The sequence below is a fragment of the Sinocyclocheilus rhinocerous genome, unplaced genomic scaffold, assembly GCF_001515625.1.
Source record: "Sinocyclocheilus rhinocerous isolate Xijiao unplaced genomic scaffold, SAMN03320098_v1.1 scaffold824, whole genome shotgun sequence".
Taxonomy (NCBI): domain Eukaryota; kingdom Metazoa; phylum Chordata; class Actinopteri; order Cypriniformes; family Cyprinidae; genus Sinocyclocheilus; species Sinocyclocheilus rhinocerous.
In genome coordinates, this window is record NW_015628342.1 from 156,219 (window position 1) to 183,822 (window position 27,604).

At 34.2% G+C, this 27,604-nt stretch overlaps 1 protein-coding gene across 1 annotated transcript in view; it reads left to right on the plus strand.

Annotated features, from left to right (window-relative positions):
• The window catches only part of wdr7 (WD repeat domain 7), a 126,290-nt gene that overhangs the window by 72,529 nt on the left and 26,157 nt on the right, over positions 1 to 27,604 (plus strand). The window contains exon 13 of the mRNA XM_016548936.1: positions 16,466 to 16,687. Coding sequence (XP_016404422.1) covers positions 16,466 to 16,687 — 222 coding nt within the window. The remainder of the gene's footprint in view (positions 1 to 16,465; positions 16,688 to 27,604) is intronic.

The window sequence follows — 27,604 nt, forward strand, 5'->3', positions numbered from 1 at the left end:
AAACATTGAATACTGATATTTAAAATTATTTTAAAAACGAAAAACCGCCAGCAGGTGGCAGCAAGTCACTGTTAAGAAGTGAGTCATTGCGATTGAACCGAATCATTTAAACGGGTGATTCATTCAGGAACGAAACGCTGTCATGTTGCACAGAGACGCAAAACAGCGCTGTGGATGTGTTTGGAATTGTTTGTTGGCAAAATAAAACAAAAACAGGCAATATAGTGTCTAAAACGCAAGTCTCATAATATTACCTTCTTATTTATTGAACTGTTGAATAAAATCACATTTGTAATCATGCTGATTTTAGAGGTGAAGACTGGCACTCTTCGTGTGATATTGACTAAATTTCTTTCTGTCGTATTTTTATGCACAATGGCGTTTAGTCTTTCACAAAACATAGCTAATGTAGGGACATCATAACTAGGCACCATATTGATTTACGGTCTTAAATATGTCCAGAGCTTTTTTTTTCTTCGTGTGATATTGACTAACCTACTTTCTGTGGTATTTTTATCCACTATGGCGTTTAGTCTTTCACAAAACATAGCTAATGTAGGGACATCATAACTAGCCACCATATTGATTTACGGTCTTAAATATGTCCAGCGCTTTTTTTTTTTTTTTAAGTCTGGTCCCTGTTTTTATACAGGCTATGGTCTGGTCCAGCGTTTATCGGGTTGTGCGTCAGTAATAATGGTCTGTGGGGAAACACGGTGTTCCGTGTGTAGTTACAGTCAATGGACTAAACGAAGCCTCGATGATTTTTTTAAATTCGAGTTACTCGAGGTATTCGAGGAATCGTTTCAGCTCTACTTTATTTACAGTATTGTCAAATATTTATTTTACAATGCAGAAATCACAGCATCAGTTTTAATGTTAAATAATTGGTTTGTATCAGTTATATGCTATTTTCATGTTTAAGTTTTATAATTGATCAGCATGATTTTTTTATTGAAAATTAAAAATGACAATTTTACATTAATATTTTAAATTGTTTTATTCAGCAAGGACACAATAAAGTAATACTTTTATTCATCAAGGATGCTTTAAATTGATCAAAAGTGACAGTAAAGACATTTATAATGTTACGAAAGATTTCTGTTTCAAATAAATGCTATTCTTTTGAACTCTATATTCACCAAAGAATCCTGAAAAATAAAATGTATCACGGTTTGCACAAAAATATTGTGCAGCACAACTGTTTTCAACATTGATAATAATCAGAAATGTTTCTTGAGCAGCAAATCAGTATATTAGAATGATTTCTGAAGATCATGTGCAGTGTTGGGAGTAACGCATTACAAAAGTAATAATATTACAGTAGTATATTACTTTTTGCTGTAACGCAGTAATATAACGCATTACTAATCAAATTTGGGTACTATTATTACTCGGAGTAATGATGCTGAAAATACAGCTTTGATAGCAGAAATCAATTAAATTTTACAATATATTCACATAAAAATGTAAAAATTAAAAAAATAAATTTTTTTTAATTTTTATATTATTTCACAATTTTGTTGGATTTTTCATCAAATAAATGCAGCCTTGGTGAGCAGAAGAGACTTCTTTTAAAAACATTAAAAAATCTTACCGTTCCCAAACTTTTGTACATGATTCTTTAGAGTGTAAATAGTCAGTTTTATAAAAGGTGGTTTGATACTGAAGGTTTTATTGACATCTGACCCCATAGGCCAGACCGGACTGAACCAGGCTACACCAGACCAGCCCTGTAGTCTCTGTAATATTGACCATATCCTCAGTTTATGTCGTCTTCATATCTGCAGAGTGTTGTCTGTCTCTCTGATGCTGGAAGCCACAGTATCGATCTCACCCACAACCCACCGGCGCTCACAGACACTCACACACACTCATGCTGGTGTCTTCATGCAGCACGTCTAGTGTCTGGTCCTCTCTCTTCTGCACACATGTTTCAGATGACACACATGCAAAAAACATCTCTGTTCAGTCACAGACGTGCCACGCTTGAGCTTTTACAAGATGTCTTGATGAATCTATGAGAAATAATGGTTTGGTTTGGTTTGGTTTTTCCTTCTTTAAATGTCATTTGTAACCCATTGAACTCATGGAATGTTGCACGTCAAAATTAAAAGTAAAAAATGTAAAAAATGGGATTTAAAAAAAATATTTTTTATTTAATATGATTTTTGTTGGTAAAATGTAAAATATAATAAAATGTAATGAGATTTTATTTAAAGGGGTCATATGATGCTTTTTTAAAGATCATTATTTTGTGTATTTGGTGTAACAGAGAAGTCTTCTGCTCACCGAGGCTGCTTTATTTGAGAAAAAAATCCAATAAAATCAGTAAAATATTCTTGAATGAAATATTTTTACAATTTAAAACAACTCTATGTGAATATATTGTAAAATGTAATTTATTCCTCTAATCAAAGCTGAATTTTCAGCATCATTACTCCAGTCTTCAGTGTCACATGATCTTCAGAAATCATAAATTCTTATATACAAATAATTATTTACTTGTATAATAATTATTGTTAAATATATGTAATAATTATTCAGTCTATGTCATAAGATTAATAAGTGCTTACATAATATGATGGCAAATATTGTTTTTTTTATTATTAAAAAAATCTAGATTTATCCAGTTGATACGTAGTGTTTTTACCAAAATACATTTCTATTATTGATCTAAAGAAACCAATTAAAATGGCTGAAACATATATATTGTGCATGTCTAGTATTTATTTTTCTTTAATATGAGTTTTAGTGTAAATTGAATAACTGCAAACATTGATATTGAATATGTTGGAATGTTTGTCTCGGTTTAACTTTGTTAATGTGAAATGTGGTCAATGTGGTTTGGTTTTTCTTTCATCAGATGTCATTTGTAACCCATTTAACGTCCATAATGTGACACATTTCTGAGTGTAACAGTATAATAATGTAGGACAGGACTTGATTTACCCATCATGATGTGTTGATTGAGTTTGGTTTGGATAATATTAGTGGTGTTTGTTGGTCGGTTTCACTAATGAAGGGGTGTGTGTGTGTGTGTGTGTGTGTGTGTGTGTGTGCGTGGGCCTCAATCTCTGTAATTCACGCTTGTCCGCAAACAATGAGCCTTCGTTTTTCTTCTTTCTCCTCGTCTCTTTTTTGCTGCAATCACGTGTCTCCAATTTTTTCAGGCCTTTTGGAAGGAAGTTAAAAGTCCTGTTTACCGACAGCTTAGAGCTTAATTGACTGGAAGCCAAATAGAGAGTGTTTGTGCTATTCAGTGCCGCGGCCCATTGATAACGGCGTGTGTGAAAGCCAGCGAGCAGGAGGGGTTTTATTGAAGAGAGACGCGCTCACAATCGCTTTGTGGACTCTTTTATCATGGACACTCGAGCCCCAGTCTCAGCGGACACACACCGACCGTCTGTCGCACTATTGAACTGTCTTTCTCTCTCTATCACACACACACACACACACACACACAGGGAGAGAGTGTAAGGAAAGCACTGACTGTGAAGATGCAAAAGGAAGAAACACTTTATGTGTGTGTTACTGCTGGTATTAGAGATGCACCACAATTTTGCAGATACTGTCAATATTTAAGAAATAAATAAGGTGAATGTGCATTGTTTTTAACTCTTTATTCTGTTAAATGGCTGCTATACTGTATAATTTAACCACTAGTATCCATTTCATATATTTATATATGAACAAAATAGTAAAATATATTGACACACACACACATATATAATTTATATTATATTTATTATTTATAATTGTATTTAATTAAATGATTGCATATATATATATATATATATTAATATATTAAAAGTTTGTGGTGCTCGTCATGACACACAGCAGCCATATATATATATAAATTTTTCACGTAGGGCCAGGTAGGTTTGGACAGCTTTTTTCCCTTAATAAATGAAATCATCATTTAAAAACTGCATTTTGTATTTACTTGCATTATCTTTGCGTAATATTAAAATTTGTTTGATGATCTGAATCTTTTATGTGTGATAAATATGCAAAAAATAAAAAAAAAACAGGAAGGGTGCAAACACCTTTTCACAGCACTGTGTATATATAAGTATAACTGATATAGGCTTATGTTTTATTTATTTTTCCCTTTTTATTCGAAATATTCCCAAATGTGTTAACTATATCATGAAATATCTCGATTCTCAGATGATAGATGCATTTTGCATCTTTATATATTATGTTAGTTGATCTATAATGGGCGATGGGCAAAGTAGCCTAGTGTAATCTATTAACTACGCATAAAAACCTGTCCTTTTACTTAAGTACCAGATATTAGTGTCATGCCGTAAAATATTTTTAATACGACTGACTTTGTATTTAATGTGAATTTAATAGAAACATTGTAATTTAATTATAACTCTTTCATTGTACAGAAAGCATTATCAAAGAACATTTTAAGCACTCTCAAAAACTCTCATTATAATCACTGAAGCTGTTTACACTGTGAAATCTGCACTTATAGCATACACTGTGTACATCTGCACTTCGTTGTTTCTGATGAGAGAATCATCAGAGAGCAGAATTCCTTCAGCGAACGCGTGCATTGAACAAAACATTTCCGAGATGACTCATCTGAACGCCTCTGATTGGTCATTGCATTCATAAGCTCAACAGAATCGCGTGTGATTGGTTACAATATGCAGCTGTAAAACTGGCTCAGCGCCAGCCAAAGATTTTAATTTAGCAGCCGATGCTGTGCCGCACTGCACATTCTAATAACGCCACTGTGATTGTATGAAATATAAAAAATATTATTCTGCTATTTTTGTCTTTTGGAAGCTGCATTCAAAATCCACTTGGCTCAAAAATCTGAGGGGGCACGTGCCTCACTTTGAATGGGCATGACGCCTCTGATGACACACAATACAGGGAGCAGCTTCTCCCTCACCGTTGTGCTGCTTTTGCAAGGTTCTGTGAAAAAGTTTAAGCTTTTATTTGATTATTTTTTGTATGCGTGTGTGCGCATGCGCTTGTGCGTGAGTGTGTACAAGTGTTTGTGCGCGAGTGTGTGTGTGGTTGTAAGGTTGTAATCAGCTCTGTATTCTCAGTTGTTCTCTCGCTGTAGTTGATTAGGAATCTCCAGATATGAGCTCTGGATCATGCGTGTGTATGTTTTAAAGTATCAAAATGTGTTTAACCTTCAGAAGCGAGGGCTGGAGAAGGTCACGTCCTCTTCCTCCTCACTAATAAATTGCGTTTGCACTCGCTGGACGTTTCACAAGACCTTCAGACTCTTCTGACTCTGACCCCTTTATGTTTTCTAACTGATGAGACTTACTGCTTTCCTAAAATGGGCAATCAAATCTCCCAAAATCTCATGGGCTTTGATTGACCAAGGCAACCACCCAGGATACCTTAGCAACCACTCGAAGTACCCTAGCAACTTATAAAGTTATACAGCAAATTATACAGTTATATTATTTAAAAAATATATTAAAGTGCCCCTGTAACGTAGTTTGTAGATCGGGAAGGAGGAGGCGGGAACCGGCGAACACTCAAAGAAAACTTTAATAATAAAATATGAACCTTTCATTACCCATAATAGGGGCACTTTAATAAATATACTGGTATAAGTAACTATGAAGCATTTATTATTTCATTAAACAGTACATTTATACTTAAAAATATTTAACAAAATATATTTATTTAAATTAAAATTTTAGTATATTAATATAATTGTGTTATATTAAAAAAATGAAATATTTTATATTGTACAGTTGTAATATTTTAAATATATAAATGTATTGCGCTGGTATATGTAACTATGAAGTAATTATTTAATTAAACAGTAAATTTATATCTTTTTAAAAATAATATAATTATATCATAATAAAATAATGATGTATGATAATGTAATCACAAAATTATATATATTCTTATTATAATAATTGTATTTTATATTATACAGTTAAACATTTTAAAATATAAATATATTGCATTGGTATAAAAAACTATGATAACTATTAAATAAGTAAATTCATATTTTAAAATAATATAATTATATAATAATAAAACACCCTAACAACCGCCTAGCAATGCCCTAGCAACCACCCAGAGCCCTCGGGACAAATAGATTCTCAGTCAGGAAAACAAGGAAGACCAAAACTGAATTGACAAAATGGAGCATTTGCACCTAGCAACACCCATAACACCCTAGCAACCGCCTAGCAACACCTTAGCAACCACCCAGAGTGCCCTCGGGACGAATAGATTCTCAGTCAGGAAAACAAGGAAGACCAAAACTGAATTGACAAAATGGAGCATTTGCACCTAGCAACACCCATAACACCCTAGCAACCGCCTAGCAACACCTTAGCAACCACCCAGAGTGCCCTCGGGACGAATAGATTCTCAGTCAGGAAAACAAGGAAGACCAAAACTGAATTGACAAAATGGAGCATTTGCACCTAGCAACACCCATAACACCCTAGCAACCGCCTAGCAACACATTAGCAACCACCCAGAGTGCCCTAGCAACCACCTAAAATCCTAGGGACAAATAGATTCTTGGTCAGGAATACAGAAAGACTGAAGCTGAATTTACAAAACGGAGCATTTGCACCTAGCAACACCCATAAAACCCAAGCAACTGCCTAGCAACACCTTAGCAACCACCCAGACTGCCCTAGCAACCACCTAGAAGTGATCCTTCATCTTTAGCTTTAAGACTCCTCGGGATGAATAGATTCTCGGTCAGGAATACAGAAAGACCACAACTGAGCATTTGCACCTAGCAACACCCGTAACACACTAGCAACCGCTTAGCAACCACCCAGGATATCCTAGCAACCACTCAAAATACCCTAGCAACTTCCTGGCAACACCCTAGCAACCAGGAATCAGGTCAGGAATACAGAAAGACCAAAACTAAATTGACATAACCGAGCATTTGCACCACCCATAAAACCCTAGCAACTGCCTAGCAGCACCTTAGCAACCACCCAGACTGCCCTAGCAACCACCTAGAAGCGATCCTTCATCTTTAGCTTTAAGACTCCTCGGGATGAATAGATTCTCGGTCAGGAATACAGAAAGACCAAAACTGAGCATTTGCACCTAGCAACACCCGTAACACACTAGCAACCGCTTAGCAACCACCCAGGAAATCCTAGCAACCACTTAAAATACCCTAGCAACTTCCTGGCAACACCCTAGCAACCAGGAATCAGGTCAGGAATACAGAAAGACCAAAACTAAATTGACAAAACCGAGCATTTGCACCACCCATAAAACCCTAGCAACTGCCTAGCAGCACCTTAGCAACCACCCAGACTGCCCTAGCAACCACCTAGAAGTGCTCCTTCATCTTTAGTTTTAAGAGTCCTCGGGATAAATAGATTTTTGGTTAGGAGTACAGAAAGACCAAAACTGAGCATTTGCACCTAGCAACCACCCAGAGTACCCTATCAACTGCCTAGTAACCACCTATAAGTAAATTCTGCTCCACGTCCTTCTTTTTCTGTTTTAAGACTCCTCAGGACAAACAGATTCCCGGTCAGGAATACAGAACGACTGAACCTGAATCGACAAAACAGAGCCTTTGCTTTTGTTTGGGCATAAAGTGCAGAGCAAAAACAGCATTTATTTCCTAGCATGGGATTTCTTGCTCCTGCATTGTAGGGTAGCAGAGATCAATCCTTTCCCACAATCCCCTGCTATCAAATGTTACCTGCCTGCGTATCGGTGATCAATGGGCCGGCGGATCAGGCAGTGCATCATGGGAGCTGATAATCCATGATGTCGGAGCGGCTGGCGTAGGAACGCCGGAGCGAGTCGCAGCGCATGATGCTATTGATCCGTTTCCCAGCGTGAAGGAGCGTCTGCGGCATCTTTCTCATTGTTCTCCATCTCCCTCTCTCCGTCTAATTGATGCTTTCTCCTCTTTGATAATTTTATTATCTGTCCGCCCCGATCCGGCCGTTTTTCAGATGGAAATACGCGGAGGAACGGCGCAGTCATCCGGCCTTTTTAGCTGATTTTGTTTGGAGCGGCAAATGCAATTCACGTGCAATGACATTACGATAGATCGGCCGGTATTAAAGATACGGCGTCGATACTGTTCATAAATCAATAACCAGAGACGGCGTAATCCATCCCGAAGACGTTTGTTCTGTCGCTTATTGCATCCGACGTGAAATATTACAAAACGGCTGATCGTCAGAGCCATTTTCTCCTATTATAATGGCAGGAGTCACAATGATGGCAGTATGTGCTCAGTAATGTTATTGTGAAAACAGCCCGACTTATAAACACTGACAGATGACAATAATCATGCGATTGGATTAAATGCATCAGAAAAAGCTATAAAAACATCAAGCAAAATAAAGAAATAATAGTTTGCTTAACATTTGAACCAGGTGTATTTTAAACTTTATCTTCTGTTATGAACAAAACTTGCTTATATATATATATATATATATATATATATATACATATACATACATACATACATACAGTATATAAAAGAGATATTACTGTTTATTCTTTACATTTATATAATTATATAAAGACATTATTTATTTTAGTAGTTATTAACGAAAAAAAACTAAATTTATACTTTAATATTATATTACCATTTTATTATAATAAATAATTGTTTTATTTTACATTAAAATGTAAAATATAATGCAATACATTAAAAATGAATGTATTGTACTGGTACAATGAAGTACTAATTTAATATAATATATTATATAATACATTAAAATTTTATAAATGAAAGTAATAATATAAATTAATTATTTCAGAATTCAATCAAAAACTTCTTTATATTTTAAAATTATATAATAAAAATAAGTGTTTATTATAACATGATTGTAAAATAATGTATTTGTATTATAATAATTGTAGTTTATGTTATATTACTATATTTTAAAATAGAAATATATTGTTCTGGTATAAGTAACTATAAAGTAATCTTAACAGTAAATTTAAATTTTGAAATAATATAAATAAAAATAAAAATGTATTAAATAGTTATAAATAGTTAATATAATATAATATAAAAAATTAAAGATGTTTTAATATAATTTTATTTCTGAGTTATTTTTAAAATACTTGATCTTTTCTTATTTTTATTATTTTATTTGTCAACTGTGTTCACCGCTTTGAAGGGTGTACAGTTGCGATTTATGTGTGTGTGCTTTAGTTACGTGTGTGTGTGTGTGTGTGTGTGTGTGTATTGTGTTGAGCGGTTGATAATTGCATGTATTTTCCATTCTGTTCTGTCACAGTTTGATTTGGTTTCACCTTGAATGCAGCACCGCGGTATTGATTCAGCTGATCTCACACACACACACACACACACACACACACAGATCGACGGCGGCCATGTTAGGCACCTGCAGGATGGAAAGGCCGTTTCTTTCATATTGCTTTCACAATATATGGCCTCTAAATACAGTCACAGCAGTATTTTTAATGCTCAAATGTCACAGTATGAGATATAAAATATTAAAATGTGTTATTTATTGTAAAGAAAGACGCATAAACACACTTTACACACAAAAGATATGAAGTTTGAGGTTTGAAATATACTTGAGAAAAAAAACATTAGACCAGTGTTAAGTATCATTAAGATACTATTATAGTTTATTATTTTGAATCAGTTTTTATTTTTATATTTTCTGTTTTAATTTTAATTCTAGTTAAAGTTTTAGTAATTCTCTTGTTTTTGTCATATATGTAATCATAGCGTGCCGATATACAGCCATATCATGCAATTATACAACAGTTTGACGGCACGAGTGTGTAAATACATAAAGAAAATGACAACAGAGTGTCTTTAAAAGCCCTCTTTTGTGCGAACTACTTCCTTCTGCCATGGATTCAAATCAAAGTTTGACAGTTTAACGGCTGAGCCCAAGCCTCCATTACTAATTCCAAAACATCACTTTAGAACTAGTAACGAAGGAACGTTGAGTTGCTTCATTAAAAGCTTATTGTATTACTGCAGTAAACGCTCGCTGTATTATGTAGAGTATTATGAGAGAGAGATGGACTGAGCGAGTGTTATTACCTGCATCTGATACAGCATTCATTCTTCAGATCGGTCTCGTAATAACAATAAACATTAGTTTGAATGTCGGCTGAGGAAAGCGATATCTTTGTCATAACATTAATATCCTTTGTTAAGGGTGATTTTGCTGCTCGGTGCATTTGTTCGCTGCATTTCCGACCTCTGAGGGACGACCCATGTGGTTCGCGTAGATCCGTGGGGGGGGGGGTTGGTTCATCATTAGAAACATTTATAAATCTGTTGTTTACAAAGAGAAGTTTCAGAGTCATATGATCCTTCAGAAATCATTCTAATATGCTGATTTTCTGCTCAAGAAACATTTTTGATTATTATCAATGTTAAAAACAGTTTTGCTGCTTAATACTTTTGTGGAAACAATGATACCACTCAAACATTTGTATAAGATTTAAAAAAGAGAGAGAAATTAATAATTTTATTCATCATGCAAGAAAGTGATAAAAAGTGAGTAAAGACATTTAAAATTATTTCTATTTAATAAATGTATTAACAAATGTAATTAATATATTTGATAAATGCAAATAAATGCTGTTCATTAAACTTTATATTTATCAAAAAATCCTGAAAAATAAAGTCTATCACCATTTCCACACAAAATATCAAGCAAAAAAATTGTTTTCAACTAATAATAATCAGAAATGTTTCTTGAGAGTCAAATAAATTGTAATGATTTCTAAAAGATCACGTGACACTGAAAACTGGATGAAGAAATGATGAAGAAATTTCTGCTTTGCATCACAGGAATAACATTACATTTTATAATATATTAAAATTGAAAACTTTTTTTAAAATTTGTAATACTATTTCACAATATTGCTGTTTTTTTAACTTTATTTTGATCAAATAAATTCAGCCTTGATGAGCAGAAGATATTTATTTCAAAATCAATAATAATTGTAATGTTTCCAAACTTTTGCCAGGTACTTTAATAATAATAACAATTCTATATACTTTACTATAATATATTATAGTACTTTATTGTAATATATTGTATTATATTGTTATCATGATTATTAAATGTTGCTTTTTATTTTTTACAGGATAATAGTATGTTTTATTACAATATAAGATATAATTTAATGTGCTAAAAAATATATTTTTAATAATAAGTGCTGGGGCGCGGCTTGTGGGCGTGACTTGGGGCGTGGTCAGATTTTCCTTCTTTTTTGTCTCTTGCTGATCACATGCCTGATCAAGCTGTTGTTGAAACTAAAAATAACTTCCGTTGATAGCGTTTTTCAAAGTAAAAGTCTTTATTGCTAACTCACTCATAAAAACAGTCTCTTGTCGCCATCTACAGGCGGAACAATGTAACTAAAATCACCATCACGAACACGCACCGTTTCTCAATACTAAACACTATTATTAAATACTATTATTTACATAAAATATTATTTATTGAATAATAATATTTAATAAACAATAACAACAACAGCCATCAAATAAGTTGCTAGGCAATTCAGTCAAACGTAAAAAGGCAGCGCTCTGATATACAGCATTGAATTTACATAAGCATGAGATTTTGCCAAAACTATCTTCTCTGGAACAAATAATAGATTAATGAGACCAAAGACTGCTCGTTAGATTTACCCAAAACAAATTACAGCTCATGTGTAACCTCTACAGAGACATCAGAGCCAGCGGTAAATTCCAGAAGATGTGGCCGAGGTGAGGCGCTCTCGGGAGGCTTCATGAGCGCAGACCATCTGGAGCTCACATGTCCGAAAATGTCGACGCAAACTTTCAAATAGACGTTATCTTTATTAACAATCTGCATATTTGAACTAAAAACAAGTACATTCTTGCCTGAAAACCTCTTAAAACTACATTCCGTGACACAAAAACAGTAATATTTATAAAATGATACTGGATTTGGGCATCCGCCATGACACTCGCTGTAAGAAGTACCGCAAGCGGAGTGATACAATTACATCGCACTCTAATCAGCCAATCAGATTCGAGGACCAGAAAGAACTATTGTATATGGAAGGGATAATGCACGGCTTGCTGTGCATTAAATTATTTTTATACACGACGTGGAGGCCGGTTGCTAGCCATGCATTATCCCGCTTATACCTTCCGCTTATACTATACCGGAGGCAACCACCTGGTTCTTGGCCTCCACGTCGTGCATTTAAAATACTTTAATGCACGGCAAACCGTTGATTATCCCTTACATATACATTATATAGAATTTATATTACATAGTTTTAATGTTAGTTTTAGTAAACCATAATCACCATGCATTAGAGTGATGTTAAGTAAGATAAATTCTGCAGATACTGATGCTTGTTTTTTATTAATTTTCACACATTTATAAGTGAAGCCGGTGTGTGTGTGTGTTTGCGTGTGTGTGTTTGTGTGTGTTTGTGTGTGTGTGTGTGTGTGTGTGTGTTTGTGTGTGTTTGCGTGTGTGTGTGTGTGTGTGTGCGTGAGTGCGTGTAGTATACAGTGTTAACTGTAATATTAATAGCAGCAGCGATTCTTCATATAGAAACTCACAGAGATGTTGTTCTGCTCCTCTGAGGATGATCAATATTTCAGTGTTTGTTTTGTTGGCGTAGCTTTGATTTTGTCTTTAATATTGCAGGTAAGAAGCGCACAGATACTGATTAAACAAAGATGATCGTATCACATCAGATTTCATACACACAACTTGAACCGACTCTGTGTGTGTTTCTAATAACTGAAGCATGGAAATGCACTTATGCTGTGTTTGTGAGTGATTTCTGTTGGCAGTGAAACTATGAAACCTCACAGTTTACTGTCACTTATTTCTATTGTCACGTTTCATTTGCTTTGATGGCGGTGACAATTTCTTTTGCTGCAACACTTCTTCACTGCATTGTATGATTACACCAGTAAATATAGAGAATGCTTAGAGAAAATACATTTAAAGTGTAAAATCATAACATTTTAATTAAATAAACTTACAGGATTTGAGCAAAGTCTTGTAATTAAATGCACAGAGTGAAATAAAATAGACAAAATGGGACAAGATTTAGTAATTAAGCAGATATTTTTGTGTTTATAAAAAAAGCTTTAAATAAAAAGTATTTAATGCTTGGTTTATATTTCTTATATTTACTTTTTTCAGTATTGCAGCACTAACTTATGTCTATAAAACAGTTTTAATTGTCATAAGTCATTAAAGCCATAATATTTTTTTTTTATCAGAACAAACTTTGAAGTACTTACTTTGTTAGAAGGACCCATATAGACCTTTACGATTTTTAATTACAAGTGCATTTAAAAAATATATATTTTATAGTCTTTTATAGAGTCTTTTTTTTTTTTAGATTGAATTTTATAAAATGTCTGTATTTGTTGAATTGTTTGTTGAATGTTGAATCTGCCATGTACTAGTGAATGATATGGCAATACTTTTAAATACAAATGTAAAATGTAAATGGATTTTTAATGGATTCTGCTATGAAGTAATTAATTATTTAAAATCAATTTATATTAAAAGTATAAAATAATATATATTTTAATTATAAAATAATGTTAGTATTCATTATAATAAAAAATAAATTGTATATATGGGTTGTTTTTACATAATAATTATATAATAAAATAATATAAGTATTTATTATATACAATATAATTGTATAATATTAAAATATATTTTTAAAAAATTGTATTTTGTATAATTTAAAATACATTCTAGAGCTGGGTTGTTTTTATTTTAAGAGATTTTTAAAATGCTTTACCTTTAGCTTTGTCTTATTTTATTTATATTTATTGTATTCAATATTGAACTTGCCATTAAAAACAAATGTATTTTTTAACAGTTTCTGAAATGAAACAGTTATTTATTTCAGTAAGGTAAATTTATATTTACAAATATTTTAAATTATAAAATAATATAAGCATATATTATAATATAAAATATTAAAACGATATTTTAAAACATTATTTATGTAATTTAAATTAATTGTACATATTAATTTTATTTATTCATTTTTGTAGTCAGTGTAAGTTAGTAGGTGAATTTCTCTGACTATGATCATGATGTGAAGGTTTTGAGAGCTGCTGGTTTGTTTCTGAGTGCTGCTGTGTCCTGAGAGGTCAGAGGTCAGCTGAGAACCAATCAGACGAGGCCGGGGTCAAATTGAATCAGCAGAGATGTGGCCTCTCGTGCTCCGAGCACAAAACATTAATGAAGCCAATCAGGTTAGGCCTTGTAGTGTGAGGCCGGAAGAAATGAAATAATATTATTTCTTTAGAAATAATCAGACAGAAATGAAGACAAAATCTGCTCTGAGTTCTGCAGTGCAATAAGAGAAACTTAAAGTGCTGTTATTTATTACTTATTTGTTTATAATATGAAATGAATGGCTAACACTTGATTTTACTGTCTGTGTGGCACTTTACATGTTACTAGTATTAATTATCATTTTAATAGCAGTTACAAGCAGCTCCACAAATGCAAAAGGAACAGAAAACACAGATTAATTGATCGAATATTGGTTTATTGGTTCATTGTAAAGGAACAGAAAATACAGATTAATTTATCAAATATGTGACCCTGGAGCACAAAAGCAGTCATAAGTAGCCAGGTATATTTGTAGCACTAGCCAACAATACATTGTATGGATCAACATTATAGATTTTTCTTTTATGCCAAAAATCATTAGGATATTAAGTAAAGATCATGTTCAATGAAGATATTTAGTAAATTTCCTACTGTAAATATATCAAAACTTAATTTTTGATTAGTAATATGCATTGCTAAGAACTTCATTTGAACAACTTTAAAGGCCATTTTCTTTCTATTTTTTTGGCACCCTTCAAATAGTTGTATCAGATTTTCAAATAGTTGTATCTTGTAAATATTGTCCTATCCTAACAAACCATACATCAATGGAAAGATTATTTATTCAGCTTTCAGATGATGTATTAATCTCAATTTTGAAAAATTGACCCTTATGACTGGTTTTGTGGTCCAGGGTCATATATTAGTTTATTGGTTTATTGTAAAGGAACAGAAAACACAGATTAATATATCAAATATTAGTTTATTGGTTTATTACTGGAATTATTGATTATATTTGTGTGTACATCAGGGCTTTAACAGGATGGATGAATTTCTTAAACCTTACAGTGTTAGACGTAGTTTCTGACAAAATTATTACTGGATTTTTATTACAAATTTTTTATGAAAACCTACAAAAAAATAATTTTTCACAAAATATGAATTAAATAAACAAAAATATATCCATATAATGCGTAGTAAAATTTTAGCAAATAAAGAGTAAACATCTTAAGTAATTCTTGTAAGATCCTTTAAAATAATATAATTACTTAAAAATGTATAATTTATATATATTTTATGACTGTATTGCTGTTATAGAATCAAACAAACATTCATCCAGATGATATTAGAGCCATTTTTAATGTGTTATTTGACATTAGTGCAGATTAAAATGGATAAGCATTTATCCATTGTGAGCAGATTGTGAACTGTAATATCTGTGCTCTACATCATCATACGTCGCTGTATTGTGGCCTCAGGCGCGCGCGTGTGTGTGTGTGTGTGCTTGAGACTAATTGCGTGTCCCGTGTTGGAGGGGCTCCTGCGGCACACACACGTTTGGTAACAAAAGAAGCCCATCAACCGCACCCCACACTTCCGCAAGCAAACACCCCTCCGGCTCTCTTTATGCCTCTGTGTGTGTGTGTGTGTGTGTGTGTGTGTGTGCAGCACGTGTCCCTCCAGCACAAGGCCCTGACCATGACCCTAACACACACACACACTCTATTTAGAGCGCTGTCTGGACGCTGAGCACAAAGCCGAAGCTCCACGAGCGCCGCAGCGTTCATTCAGACGAGTCGTGGATGTTTTATGGGCAGGTGTCTCACATTCACAACAAATTCATCTGACCAGAACAAAACAGCATGTGAAATATTACTTTCATTTCCTAAAAAAGGATTTATTTTCATATTAATTATTATTTTAAGGATTTACTTATATTTATAAGACTAACTTGTTATTATTTTATTATTATTATTATTATTAAGGATTTACTTAAATGGATAAGAATTGCTTATATGATTTATTTTATTTTATTTGTATATCCTGTAAAGGGATTTATTATTTTATTTTACATATTTTTTAAAGATTTACTTGATTACTAGAATTTACTTTTATTTATAAGAATTACTTGTTATTATTGTTGTTTTGCTCATGGTGATTTATTTTACTTTTTTATGTTTAAAGATTTACATATATTTGTAAAAATTACTTATGGATTCATTTTGTTTTTATCTTTTGTTATACCGCTCTACATAATTTTCAGTTTCAGAAATAAGTGACTACAGAAATGAACTGTGAATGTTGTTTTATGTTCTTTAAGTGTATGTATGTATCTTTAAGTGACTCTGTGTGTCTGTCTGTAGGCTGTCTGTCGAACCTGCCGCCGAACGCGAAGATCTGTAACTCATACGAGGAGCGGAGGAAGCAGGCGACGGCCATCGTTCTGCTGGGAGTGATCGGAGCCGAGTTCGGTGCAGAGATCGAACCTCCCAAACTACCTTCCCGCGCTCGCACCAGCACTCAGGCTCCCGACGGATTCGGTCTGACCACCGGAGGATCCAACTACTCACTGGCCCGACACACCTGTGAGTACACAAACACACACACACACACACACCTGTAAGCACACAAACACACACACACACGCCTGTGAGTACACAAACACACACACACCTGTGAGTATATACACACACACCTCACACACCTGTGAGTACACACACACCTGTCGGTACACACACACAGACGCACACACACACACCTGTGAGTATATACACACACACCTCACACACCTGTGAGTACACACACACCTGTCGGTACACACACACAGACGCACACACACACACCTGTGAGTATATACACACACACCTCACACACCTGTGAGTACACACACACCTGTCGGTACACACACACAGACGCACACACACACACCTGTGAGTATATACACACACACCTCACACACCTGTGAGTACACACACACCTGTCGGTACACACACACAGACGCACACACACACACCTGTGAGTATATACACACACACCTCACACACCTGTGAGTACACACACACCTGTCGGTACACACACACAGACGCACACACACACACCTGTGAGTATATACACACACACCTCACACACCTGTGAGTACACACACACCTGTCGGTACACACACACAGACGCACACACACACACCTGTGAGTATATACACACACACCTCACACACCTGTGAGTACACACACACCTGTCGGTACACACACACAGACGCACACACACACACCTGTGAGTATATACACACACACCTCACACACCTGTGAGTACACACACACCTGTCGGTACACACACACAGACGCACACACACACACCTGTGAGTATATACACACACACCTCACACACCTGTGAGTACACACACACCTGTCGGTACACACACACAGACGCACACACACACACCTGTGAGTATATACACACACACCTCACACACCTGTGAGTACACACACACCTGTCGGTACACACACACAGACGCACACACACACACCTGTGAGTATATACACACACACCTCACACACCTGTGAGTACACACACACCTGTCGGTACACACACACAGACGCACACACACACACCTGTGAGTATATACACACACACCTCACACACCTGTGAGTACACACACACACACACCTGTGCACACACACACACACACACACACAAACACACACACACCTGTGAGTACACACACACACACACCTGTGAGCACACGAACACACACCTGAGTACACACGCACAAACACACACACCTGATCATTCCCATGAATCATTATGAATGACATACAGTAATCTAGTCTCTTCACTCTCAAACTACTTGTGTATATACAGTGGTGGCTAAAATTATTAGAACACTAGTATTTTCAGCAGCTAAAAGATGGTTTTAAGTCAGTTATTTCTCATCTTATCTGTCTCTTTCTTATTATCTTTTGCTTATCTTATTATATTCTTATCTTTCTTGTTATCTTTTGCTGTACTGTGTCAATAGGAAATATCAGTTTGCATTTCCAAACATTCATTTTGCTATTAATTGTAATAATCCAGTGAGATATTTGTCTGACAGCAGCCAGTGCTCCACACAGAGATCTGATCTGATCATCATCAGTCAGTCTGTCTGGAATGACATGAAGAGACAGAACAAACTGAGACAGACTCAATCCAGAAGAAAATACTAGTGTTCTAATAATTTTGGCCACCACCAAAAATAATTATTTATTTGTATTAATTTTGTTATCATTTATTTTTTACATTTTCTTTTTGGTTTGCGTGTGTGTGTATATGCATTAGTATCACTGAGATACTATTGTGGTTTCATTAATAATCAATATTTTTAATTAGTGTAGTGAATTAATTTTTATTTTTATATTTTTTGTTTTATTTTAACTTGGAAGTTTTAGTGTGTTTGTGATTTATATTAGTTTATTTTTTAAATATATAGTTTTATATACTGTAGTTCTGTATAGTTTTTATTATGTTTCTATTTCAGTTTTATTTTTAGTTATTTTAGTACATCAAGTTATACTAAAATGAAAATGAGAAATGTTGCTTTGACAACTAGCTAAAATAAAATATAAAATTAAACTTATTTCAGTTAAAGTTTCTTTTTTCATTTAACTTTTTTTGTATGGCTTTTGTTTTAGTTCACAGTAATAACCGTATATATAATGTATATATTAATATATTAAATTATATACTCTGTATAAAAATGTCACATTATAATATTGGCAATCTTATTTGTTAAAAAAAGTATTTTAAAAGTGTTTTAGTGCAATCCTTTGTTTTCATTCTTTTGCAAACTTGTTTTTGTTTTTATTTAAATTTTTTACTGCTGGTTTTTCATTTTCAGACTTTTGTCTTTGCAATATTTTTTATTATCAGTAAAAATCTTTGTTACATGAATTTAGTGTGCAGCTGATTTTTATAGTGCATTCTGGGAAGCAAACGGTTCAGTGCACTGGAATATTGTCTAACTGCACTTTGTTAGTATGAGTATTATGCTATAGGCACTGTGTGTGTGTGTGTGTGTGTGTGTGTGCGCGTGTGCGCGTGTGTGTGTGTGTGTGTGTGTGCACGTTTTTGTGACATATGAGGACACAAAATTTAATAATGAGATGGGTATGACATAGGTATTACAAGGAGAAGGTGACTTATGAGAACATTACCCCATGTCCCCATTTTTCAAAACGCTTATAAATCATACAGAGTGAGACAATTTACAAAAACAAACGTGTGTGTGTGTGTGTGTGTGTGTGTGATAGACTCATTCAATTAGTCTGTACCCAGGGGCAGCAGAGAGCTCGTAACGTCCCTCCGTGTTGAGTGTGTGTGTGTTATTGTATGTATTGTTTGTAATGTGAATGTCTCGAGGGTTTTGAGGAGCAATTAGACAGTTGCACATTTTAACATATTGAGCTGTTTTCCAACACTTCAGATGTTTTTGCACAGCATTGAATGACATGATATCAAGATTTCCTTACTAGATACTAATATCAGTGATTTTTTTCACACACTTCATTAAACTCAGTATAAATTATAGTATATATATATATATATATATATATAATTTATTTTAATTAGCTTTACAGTAATAAGAATTTGGGTTAATTCAGTTAAAATTTGTTTCAAGTAACTAAAGATTTTATGGTTTTAGTTTTAGCTAACTATAATAACCCTATATATAATTTATAAATTAATGTATTTTAAACTCAGCATATCAAATATCACATATAATAATGGCAATCTTATTGGTTATTGACCATAATTGCCAGTAAATCAATATCCACCAGTATCTGTTGGTAAATGCAATACAGAATATTGCATATTTTACAAGCACAGTTTTATCATCATTACTAACAGTGTTGCAGTATTGTAAAAGTGAACACAAACCTTATATAGTATAGTAAGCGAGAAGCGAGCTCAGTGCTGCAGTGACAGGAAGTGATGTCACAGTAATGCAGTGTGTGTGTGTTGCTGTAAATCCAGTGTGCTGAAGGCATTCCCTGTTTAGACACCCTTTGTTTCTCTCTCTATCTCTCCATCTGCCGCCTCTCTTTCCAGCTCAACTCCATTGATTTTAACTTCACTTTCGATTTGACCGCAGCAGAGGCCAGAGACAGACAGACAGAGAGAAGGAAAGACAGACAGACATATAGACAGGCGGACAGAGAGAGAGGCACACAGACAGACACAAACAGACAAAGACAGACAGACAGATGGAAACACAGACAGAGAGACAAAAACAGATAGACAGACAGATGGACAAACAGATGGACAGACACAGACAGACAGATGGACAGACACACAGACAGATGGATGGACAAACACACAGACTGATGGACAGACGGATGGACAGACACAGACAGATGGATGGACAGACAGACACACAGACAGACGGACGGACAGACGGACAGACAGACACACGGACAGATAGATGGACAGACACACGGACAGACACAGACAGATGGACAGACACACAGACAGACACAGACAGTTGGACAGACACACAGACAGACACGGACAGACACACAGACAGACACAGACAGATGGACAGAAACACGGACAGACAGATGGACAGAAATAGACAGACACAGACAGATGGACAGGCAGACGGAGACACAGACAGACAGTCAGCAAAGAAACAGATAAAGATGGATGGACAGACGCACAGAGACAGAGAGAGAGACAGGAGGGCAGAGGGTCCTGCAGTAATAAGGCAACTGGAAATGAACATCATATATGACCGTACAAGTCATTCTATATCGCTGTGTGTGTGTGTGTGAGTGAGAGACAGTTTCCAGTAAAACGCTTCTGGGTGTTGGAGCTAATGGTTTAAAGCTCTCTCTCTCTGTCTCTCTCTCTCTCTCTCTCTCTCTCTCTCTCTCTCTCGTCGCTCTCTAATTAGCTTCCTGTGGCCCAGCCTCTAATGTGGCATGTTTATTGCTTTAACTAACCACTCATTAGCCCGGCTGATGTTTTGTCGATATTAATTCATCCATTGAAACCAAGTCAAGTCTTAAACAAAGATGTCCCCTCTGAAAAATGGACTCCACCCGTTTGGCCGGCCCGAGAAACGGGACAATAAATTTGCAGGTGATTTGGCCTGTTTGTCATCTTCCTGTCCAAACAGGAAATGAGGTGTAGTGCGATGTCTCTGTATGTCTCCGTATGGCTGCTCATTCTGACCAAGTGCCGCCCATTTAGACAGGACATGTAAATAGACGTTTAAGGGCAGGTTCAGCAAAAAAAAATAGAGTGAAATGTCTGTAAATTATTAATTAATTCATCCTTGCATAAATGATCGCATTGTATTGAATGTGGTAATTTACTTAATGATGGTTTTATGAATAAATTACACAGAGGTTAATTTTGCTCAGGTTTCATAAATGAAATTTAGCACATTTCTCTTAAATTCGCATTACCATAATCTTCAGTTTTTTGTAGTTATTCTCATTTTCATTACAGGCTCATTACTGTAATTGTGCTGTTTTATTATAATACAGTGCTAATATTGCTGTAATATAAATATTTTATTAAATTTAAATAAGCATACATTAAACTTAAACTTGGTACAACTACAGGTGCATCTCAATAAATTAGAATGTCGTGGAAAAGTTCATTTATTTCAGTAATTCAACTCAAATTGTGAAACTCGTGTATTAAATAAATTCAATGCACACAGACTGAAGTAGTTTAAGTCTTTGGTTCTTTTAATTGTGATGATTTTGGCTCACATTTAACAAAAACCCACCAACTCACTATCTCAACAAATTAGAATACTCCATAAGACCAATAAAAAAAAACATTTTTAATGAATTGTTGGCCTTCTGGAAAGTATGCTCATTTACTGTACATGTACTCAATAACTTGGTAGGGTCTCCTTCTGCTTTAATTACTGCCTCAATTCGGCGTAGCATGGAGGTGATCAGTTTGTGGCACTACTGAGGTGGTATGGAAGCCCAGGTTTCTTTGACAGTGGCCTTCAGCTCATCTGCATTTTTTGGTCTCTTGTTTCTCATTTTCCTCTTGACAATACCCCATAGATTCTCTATGGGGTTCAGGTCTGGTGAGTTTGCTGGCCAGTCAAGCACACCAACACCATGGTCATTTAACCAACTTTTGGTGCTTTTGGCAGTGTGAGCAGGTGCCAAATCCTGCTGGAAAATGAAATCAGCATCTTCAAAAAGCTGATCAGCAGAAGGAAGCATGAAGTGCTCCAAAATTTATTGGTAAACGGGTGCAGTGACGTTGGTTTTCAAAAAACACAATGGACCAGCTTTTTGAAGATGCTGATTTCATTTTCCAGCAGGATTTGGCACCTGCCCACACTGCCAAAAGCACCAAAAGTTGGTTAAATGACCATGGTGTTGGTGTGCTTGACTGGCCAGCAAACTCACCAGACCTGACCTCTATTGTCAAGAGGAAAATGAGAAACGAGAGACCAAAAAATGCCGATGAGCTGAAGGCCACTGTCAAAGAAACCTGGGCTTCCATACCACCTCAGCAGTACCACAAACTGATCACCCACGAGTTTCACAATTTGAGTTGAATTACTGAAATAAATGAACTTTTCCACGACATTCTAATTTATTGAGATGCACCTGTATTATGATAAATAAATGCTTATCCCAAATATAAATATGATTTTTACTTGTTTATATTTAATTTCTTTTTTCTTAATTAGAATTAAGAAAAAAAAATTGTGTAAGTAATGCAAGTTAAATAATTAATTAATTAAAAAATTGCAGTGCAAATATTGCTGTAATGCAATGATTTTATTACATTTAAAAGTCATTGCAGTCACTTTGCAATTAATATTACTAAAATGCTATATTATATATATATATATGTATATATGAGACACTGAAGATGCTGCAATATATATATGTATATATATGCTTAAATAAACATAAATTACACTCAGTACAGCAGTGTTAATTTATATTTAGTATATGAATATATAATCATATTACATTAATTAGAGTAATTTAATTAAGTTTTAAAATTATAATTAGGAGTAAATGTGTAACTTTTGTGAAAATATCACAATGCAAAAATTATAATATATAATGTAATTTAATATAATTTTGCAAAAAAAAAAAAAAAAACTTTTCGCAAATTTTTCAAACAAAATTTTTTTTTTTTCTTTCATTTTTTGTTAAATATAACCTGAACATGTTCTTGACAGGTTTCCTGAGCTTAATTAGTTGAATACGTTAGCAGTCATTATTTTAATCAAGTAATCCCGACTGAAGCTCGTCAGGAGATTTAATGCTCTGAGTTTATTCAGAGACTTTAAGAGCAGCTCTTCAGTCGAGTGTTTAAGGTTAAAGTTTCACGTCTCTCACTTTGACGCGATGGATTTGTGCCGCGGTGTTGGGAATCAAAGGCCGGATTAGAGTACAAACCGCACTGCTCTTAAACCTCAGCGCTGCGCCCCGGAACAAAGCAGCGAATCCCGGAGCGCTGGAGGACTTCACGGCACAGGAGGTTTGATGCGTCTGAAACGACAACACAAACACACACACACCTCTCTCTCACTGCAAACTGACCTTACAGACACTTAGAGCAGTTATTGCTCCTACAGAAACACTGGGGTGACTTGGTTTCGGCTCCACTGTCATCAAAAACAGTAATGGCTGAGCTTCTAGAAGTAAAGATATTAATACTTTTATTCAGCAAAGATATTTATAATGTTTTAAAAGATTGCTATTTCAAATAAATGCTGTTTATTGAACTTTCTATTCATCTGTGAATCCTGAAAAATAAAAATGTATCACCGTTTCCACAAAAATATTGGTCAGCACAACTGTTTTCAACATTGATAATAATCAGAAATGTTTCTTGAGCAGCAAATCAGCATATTAGAATGATTTCTGAAGATCATGTGACACTGAAGACTGGAGTAATGATGCTGAAAATTCAGCTTTGATCACAGCAATAAATTACATTTGAGCAAATATTCACATAGAAAACAGTTATTTTAAATTATAATAATATTTCAGATTTTTTTACCTTATTTTGATCAGCTTCTAGAAGTAAAGATATTAATACTTTTATTCAGCAAGGATGCATTAAATTGATCAAAAGTGACAGTAAAGACATTTATAATGTTTTAAAAGATTTCTATTTCAAATAAATGCTGTTTATTTAACTTTCTATTCATCTGTGAATCCTGAAAAATAAAAATGTATCACGGTTCCACAAAAATATTGGTCAACACAACTGTTTTCAACATTGATAATAATCAGAAATGTTTCTTGAGCAGCAAATCAGCATATTAGAATGATTTCTGAAGATCATGTGACACTGAAGACTGGAGTAATGATGCTGAAAATTCAGCTTTGATCACAGCGGAATAAATTACAGTTTACAATGTATTCACATAGAACACAGCTATTTTAAATTGTAATAATATTTCACATTTTTCTTCTGAGTTTATACTATTTAGCAAGTAAAACAATTATATTTTTTGTATACTTCAGCTCATGTTTTATACTTTTTGCTGTGAAATCTTTAATAATCTTTATAAAGTAAATATAAGAATAACTTTTATATTATTAGTCATATTTCGAGAAGAACATTTACTGGACTGAAGCTATTTAATTTTTATTTTTTTCAAATGTGAGTATCAAATACGATAATCAGGCTTTTAAGGAACGTTAATTTTTTCACCTCTCAATCATTGTATTGAATTGCATTATACATTTTGAAACTACAGAGCTTTGATCATAAAACTAAGCATTTAAATATCATCTTACTAAGACATATTATTGGGAAATATATCGAAATTTATATGCATTTTATGTAAGTATTTTATTATACTGTTATAAAGATCTCATTAAATTAACATCGCAAGCATCAGAATTTCATCTTACTTTTTGACCATATAAATACCAACATCTGCAACAAATGACATGTTTATGCTCAGTTTAAGTGTTTTTTCTCAATTATGACCACCATATTCTCACTATATGAGCCATAAAAGCTTGATGTATCCAATATGATACGCCACAAAAAAAAAAAATGCAACATTTTTTGGGAGAGGATTTTGTCTAAATGTTCAATAAACTTTTCCATTAAAAAAAACAAAAATTTTTTGAACCATTATTTTATATGTCAGGCTTTACAAGCTTAACTCGACCAAATGTCAGATATGCATGGAAAAGACAGCTTTATCTGGTCAGGATCCAACGCAACATCCATGCAGCGATGCACCTCTGCCTGTGGGTGGAAATGTCAAATTGGCCAGATTGGTTTTATAATCGGCGCGCCGACAATCCGGGTTAATCCGCCCAATGCGATGAACCATAAACGACACATTTTTCCAAATAAACACTTGAGTTGGGCAGTAGGCGGTTGACGTATGCTAATTGGCAGCCGTTATCAGTGAGGAAATTCAAAGCTGCTTCAGTCACGCACCGTGTTCAGGCCCTCAAAAGAGCGAGATATTCTATCTGGCCGCTGATTCCCTGAACTCCGGCTGATCAGCGGTCGCACCTCAGCGATTAGGATCAGAGCCTCTTCCTTTTCCTTTGTGTGCCAGGGCTTTCGTCTTTTAACGCTTTATTTGAATCTAATCAGGGGGAAAGGAGGGAAGCATGTTTTGTCTAATGAGTATCCTGGAGTGGCAGGAATGCTGGGGGAAAAGGAAGAATTAGAGAGGGGGATGATATACCACCCAGGGCTGAAGGGAACCCATCAACCCTTTCATGCTCATTAACTCATCTCTAAGAGGAAGAGGACTTTGGGAGACGCTGTCTGGCTTGGATGTGTTTATTACATCCACAACAGAGCTGAATTGAGAGGGACTTTTAAACAGGAAATTCGGAAGCACACAGGAAGCATAATTCTTAAATTCTAATTTAAAAGTGCAGTGTATCATTTCATAGATAATGACTGTTTTCAGACAGGTTTCCAGTCCGAAACCTACAAATGACTTGTTTACAGTTGTCCATCCATATTAAACTGATATGTGAAATAGTATTTTACCAGTGAAAAAGATAAACACTTCACTTTTTATGAAAGTAGAATTAAAATTTAAATTAATTCATACACTATCATTCAAAAGTTTGTGGTCAGTAAGATGTAAATGCTCACATTAATGTTTGTTCTTTTGAACTTTCTGTTCATCTGTGAATCCTGAAAAATAAAAATGTATCACGGTTCCACAAAAATATTGGTCAACACAACTGTTTTCAACATTGATAATAATCAGAAATGTTTCTTGAGCAGCAAATCAGCATATTAGAATGATTTCTGAAGATCATGTGACACTGAAGACTGGAGTAATGATGCTGAAAATTCAGCTTTGATCACAGCAATAAATTACATTTGAGCAAATATTCACATAGAAAACAGTTATTTTAAATTATAATAATATTTCATATTTTTGATCAAATAAATGCAGCCTTGGTGAGTAGAAGAGACTTTTCGTTTCATTCTAAAGCAGCATTGCATACAACAAAAATGGTGTGTGTATATATCAGTTATTTTAGTATAATTTTTATAATATTTATGGTTTTAATTAATATTTTGAATCACTTTGATTTTTATATTTTCAGATTCATTCTACTTTTATTAATTTTATGTGCTTTTTTATTATTTTATTTTTATATTTCCAATTTTTATTTCAGTTTTAGTTGTAGTAATTTTTGTATTTCAAATTAAACATTTATTTCAGTTAGAAAACATAAGTTTTGTTAGAATTTAAGTTTTTCATCTAATATTTCCATTTGATTTTGTTTCAGCTTAATTACCAAAAACAATTTTTAATAGTTTTAATAATAAATTAAATAGCATTTATTTTTTATATTTTCAGTTTTCATTTTAATTTCAGTTAAAGTTTTAGTAATTTTGTTATATGCTTGTATGCTTTTTTTTAAGATTTTATTTATGTTTAGTAATTTTGACATTCAACTAAACTTATTTATTACAGTTAGAAAACATTTATAATTTTTGTTAGATATTTGTTAAGGTTTTCATCTAATATTTATATTACATTTTATTTCAGCTTTATTTAGTCATTTATTGATATACATATACATACATTGATATACACAAGTGAATCAGAAGTTGGAAGCACATTATGAAATCCAGCACACATCCGAACACACTTATTCACACACACACTCTCCCTCGCACACACACACTCTCTCTCTCGCACACACACACACTCTCTGCACACACACACATACATACACTCTCGCACACACACACACACTCTCTCACACACGCACACTCTCACATACAGACAGCTGAAGTCAGTTTCTGCTGAAAGCTTAGGCTGGAATCTGTCTGCATCAATTAGCTCACCTCATTGTTCTCTGTTGCCGCGGTAATTACCCGGCGACCTGTTGCCGTGGCCACAAGCTCGCGAGCAGATAAATCCAGACGATCATTGTGTGTGTGATTATTAAGCAGCTGATCTATAACAAACAACATAAACATTGATCAGATCAGCTGATGTGCCACAGATT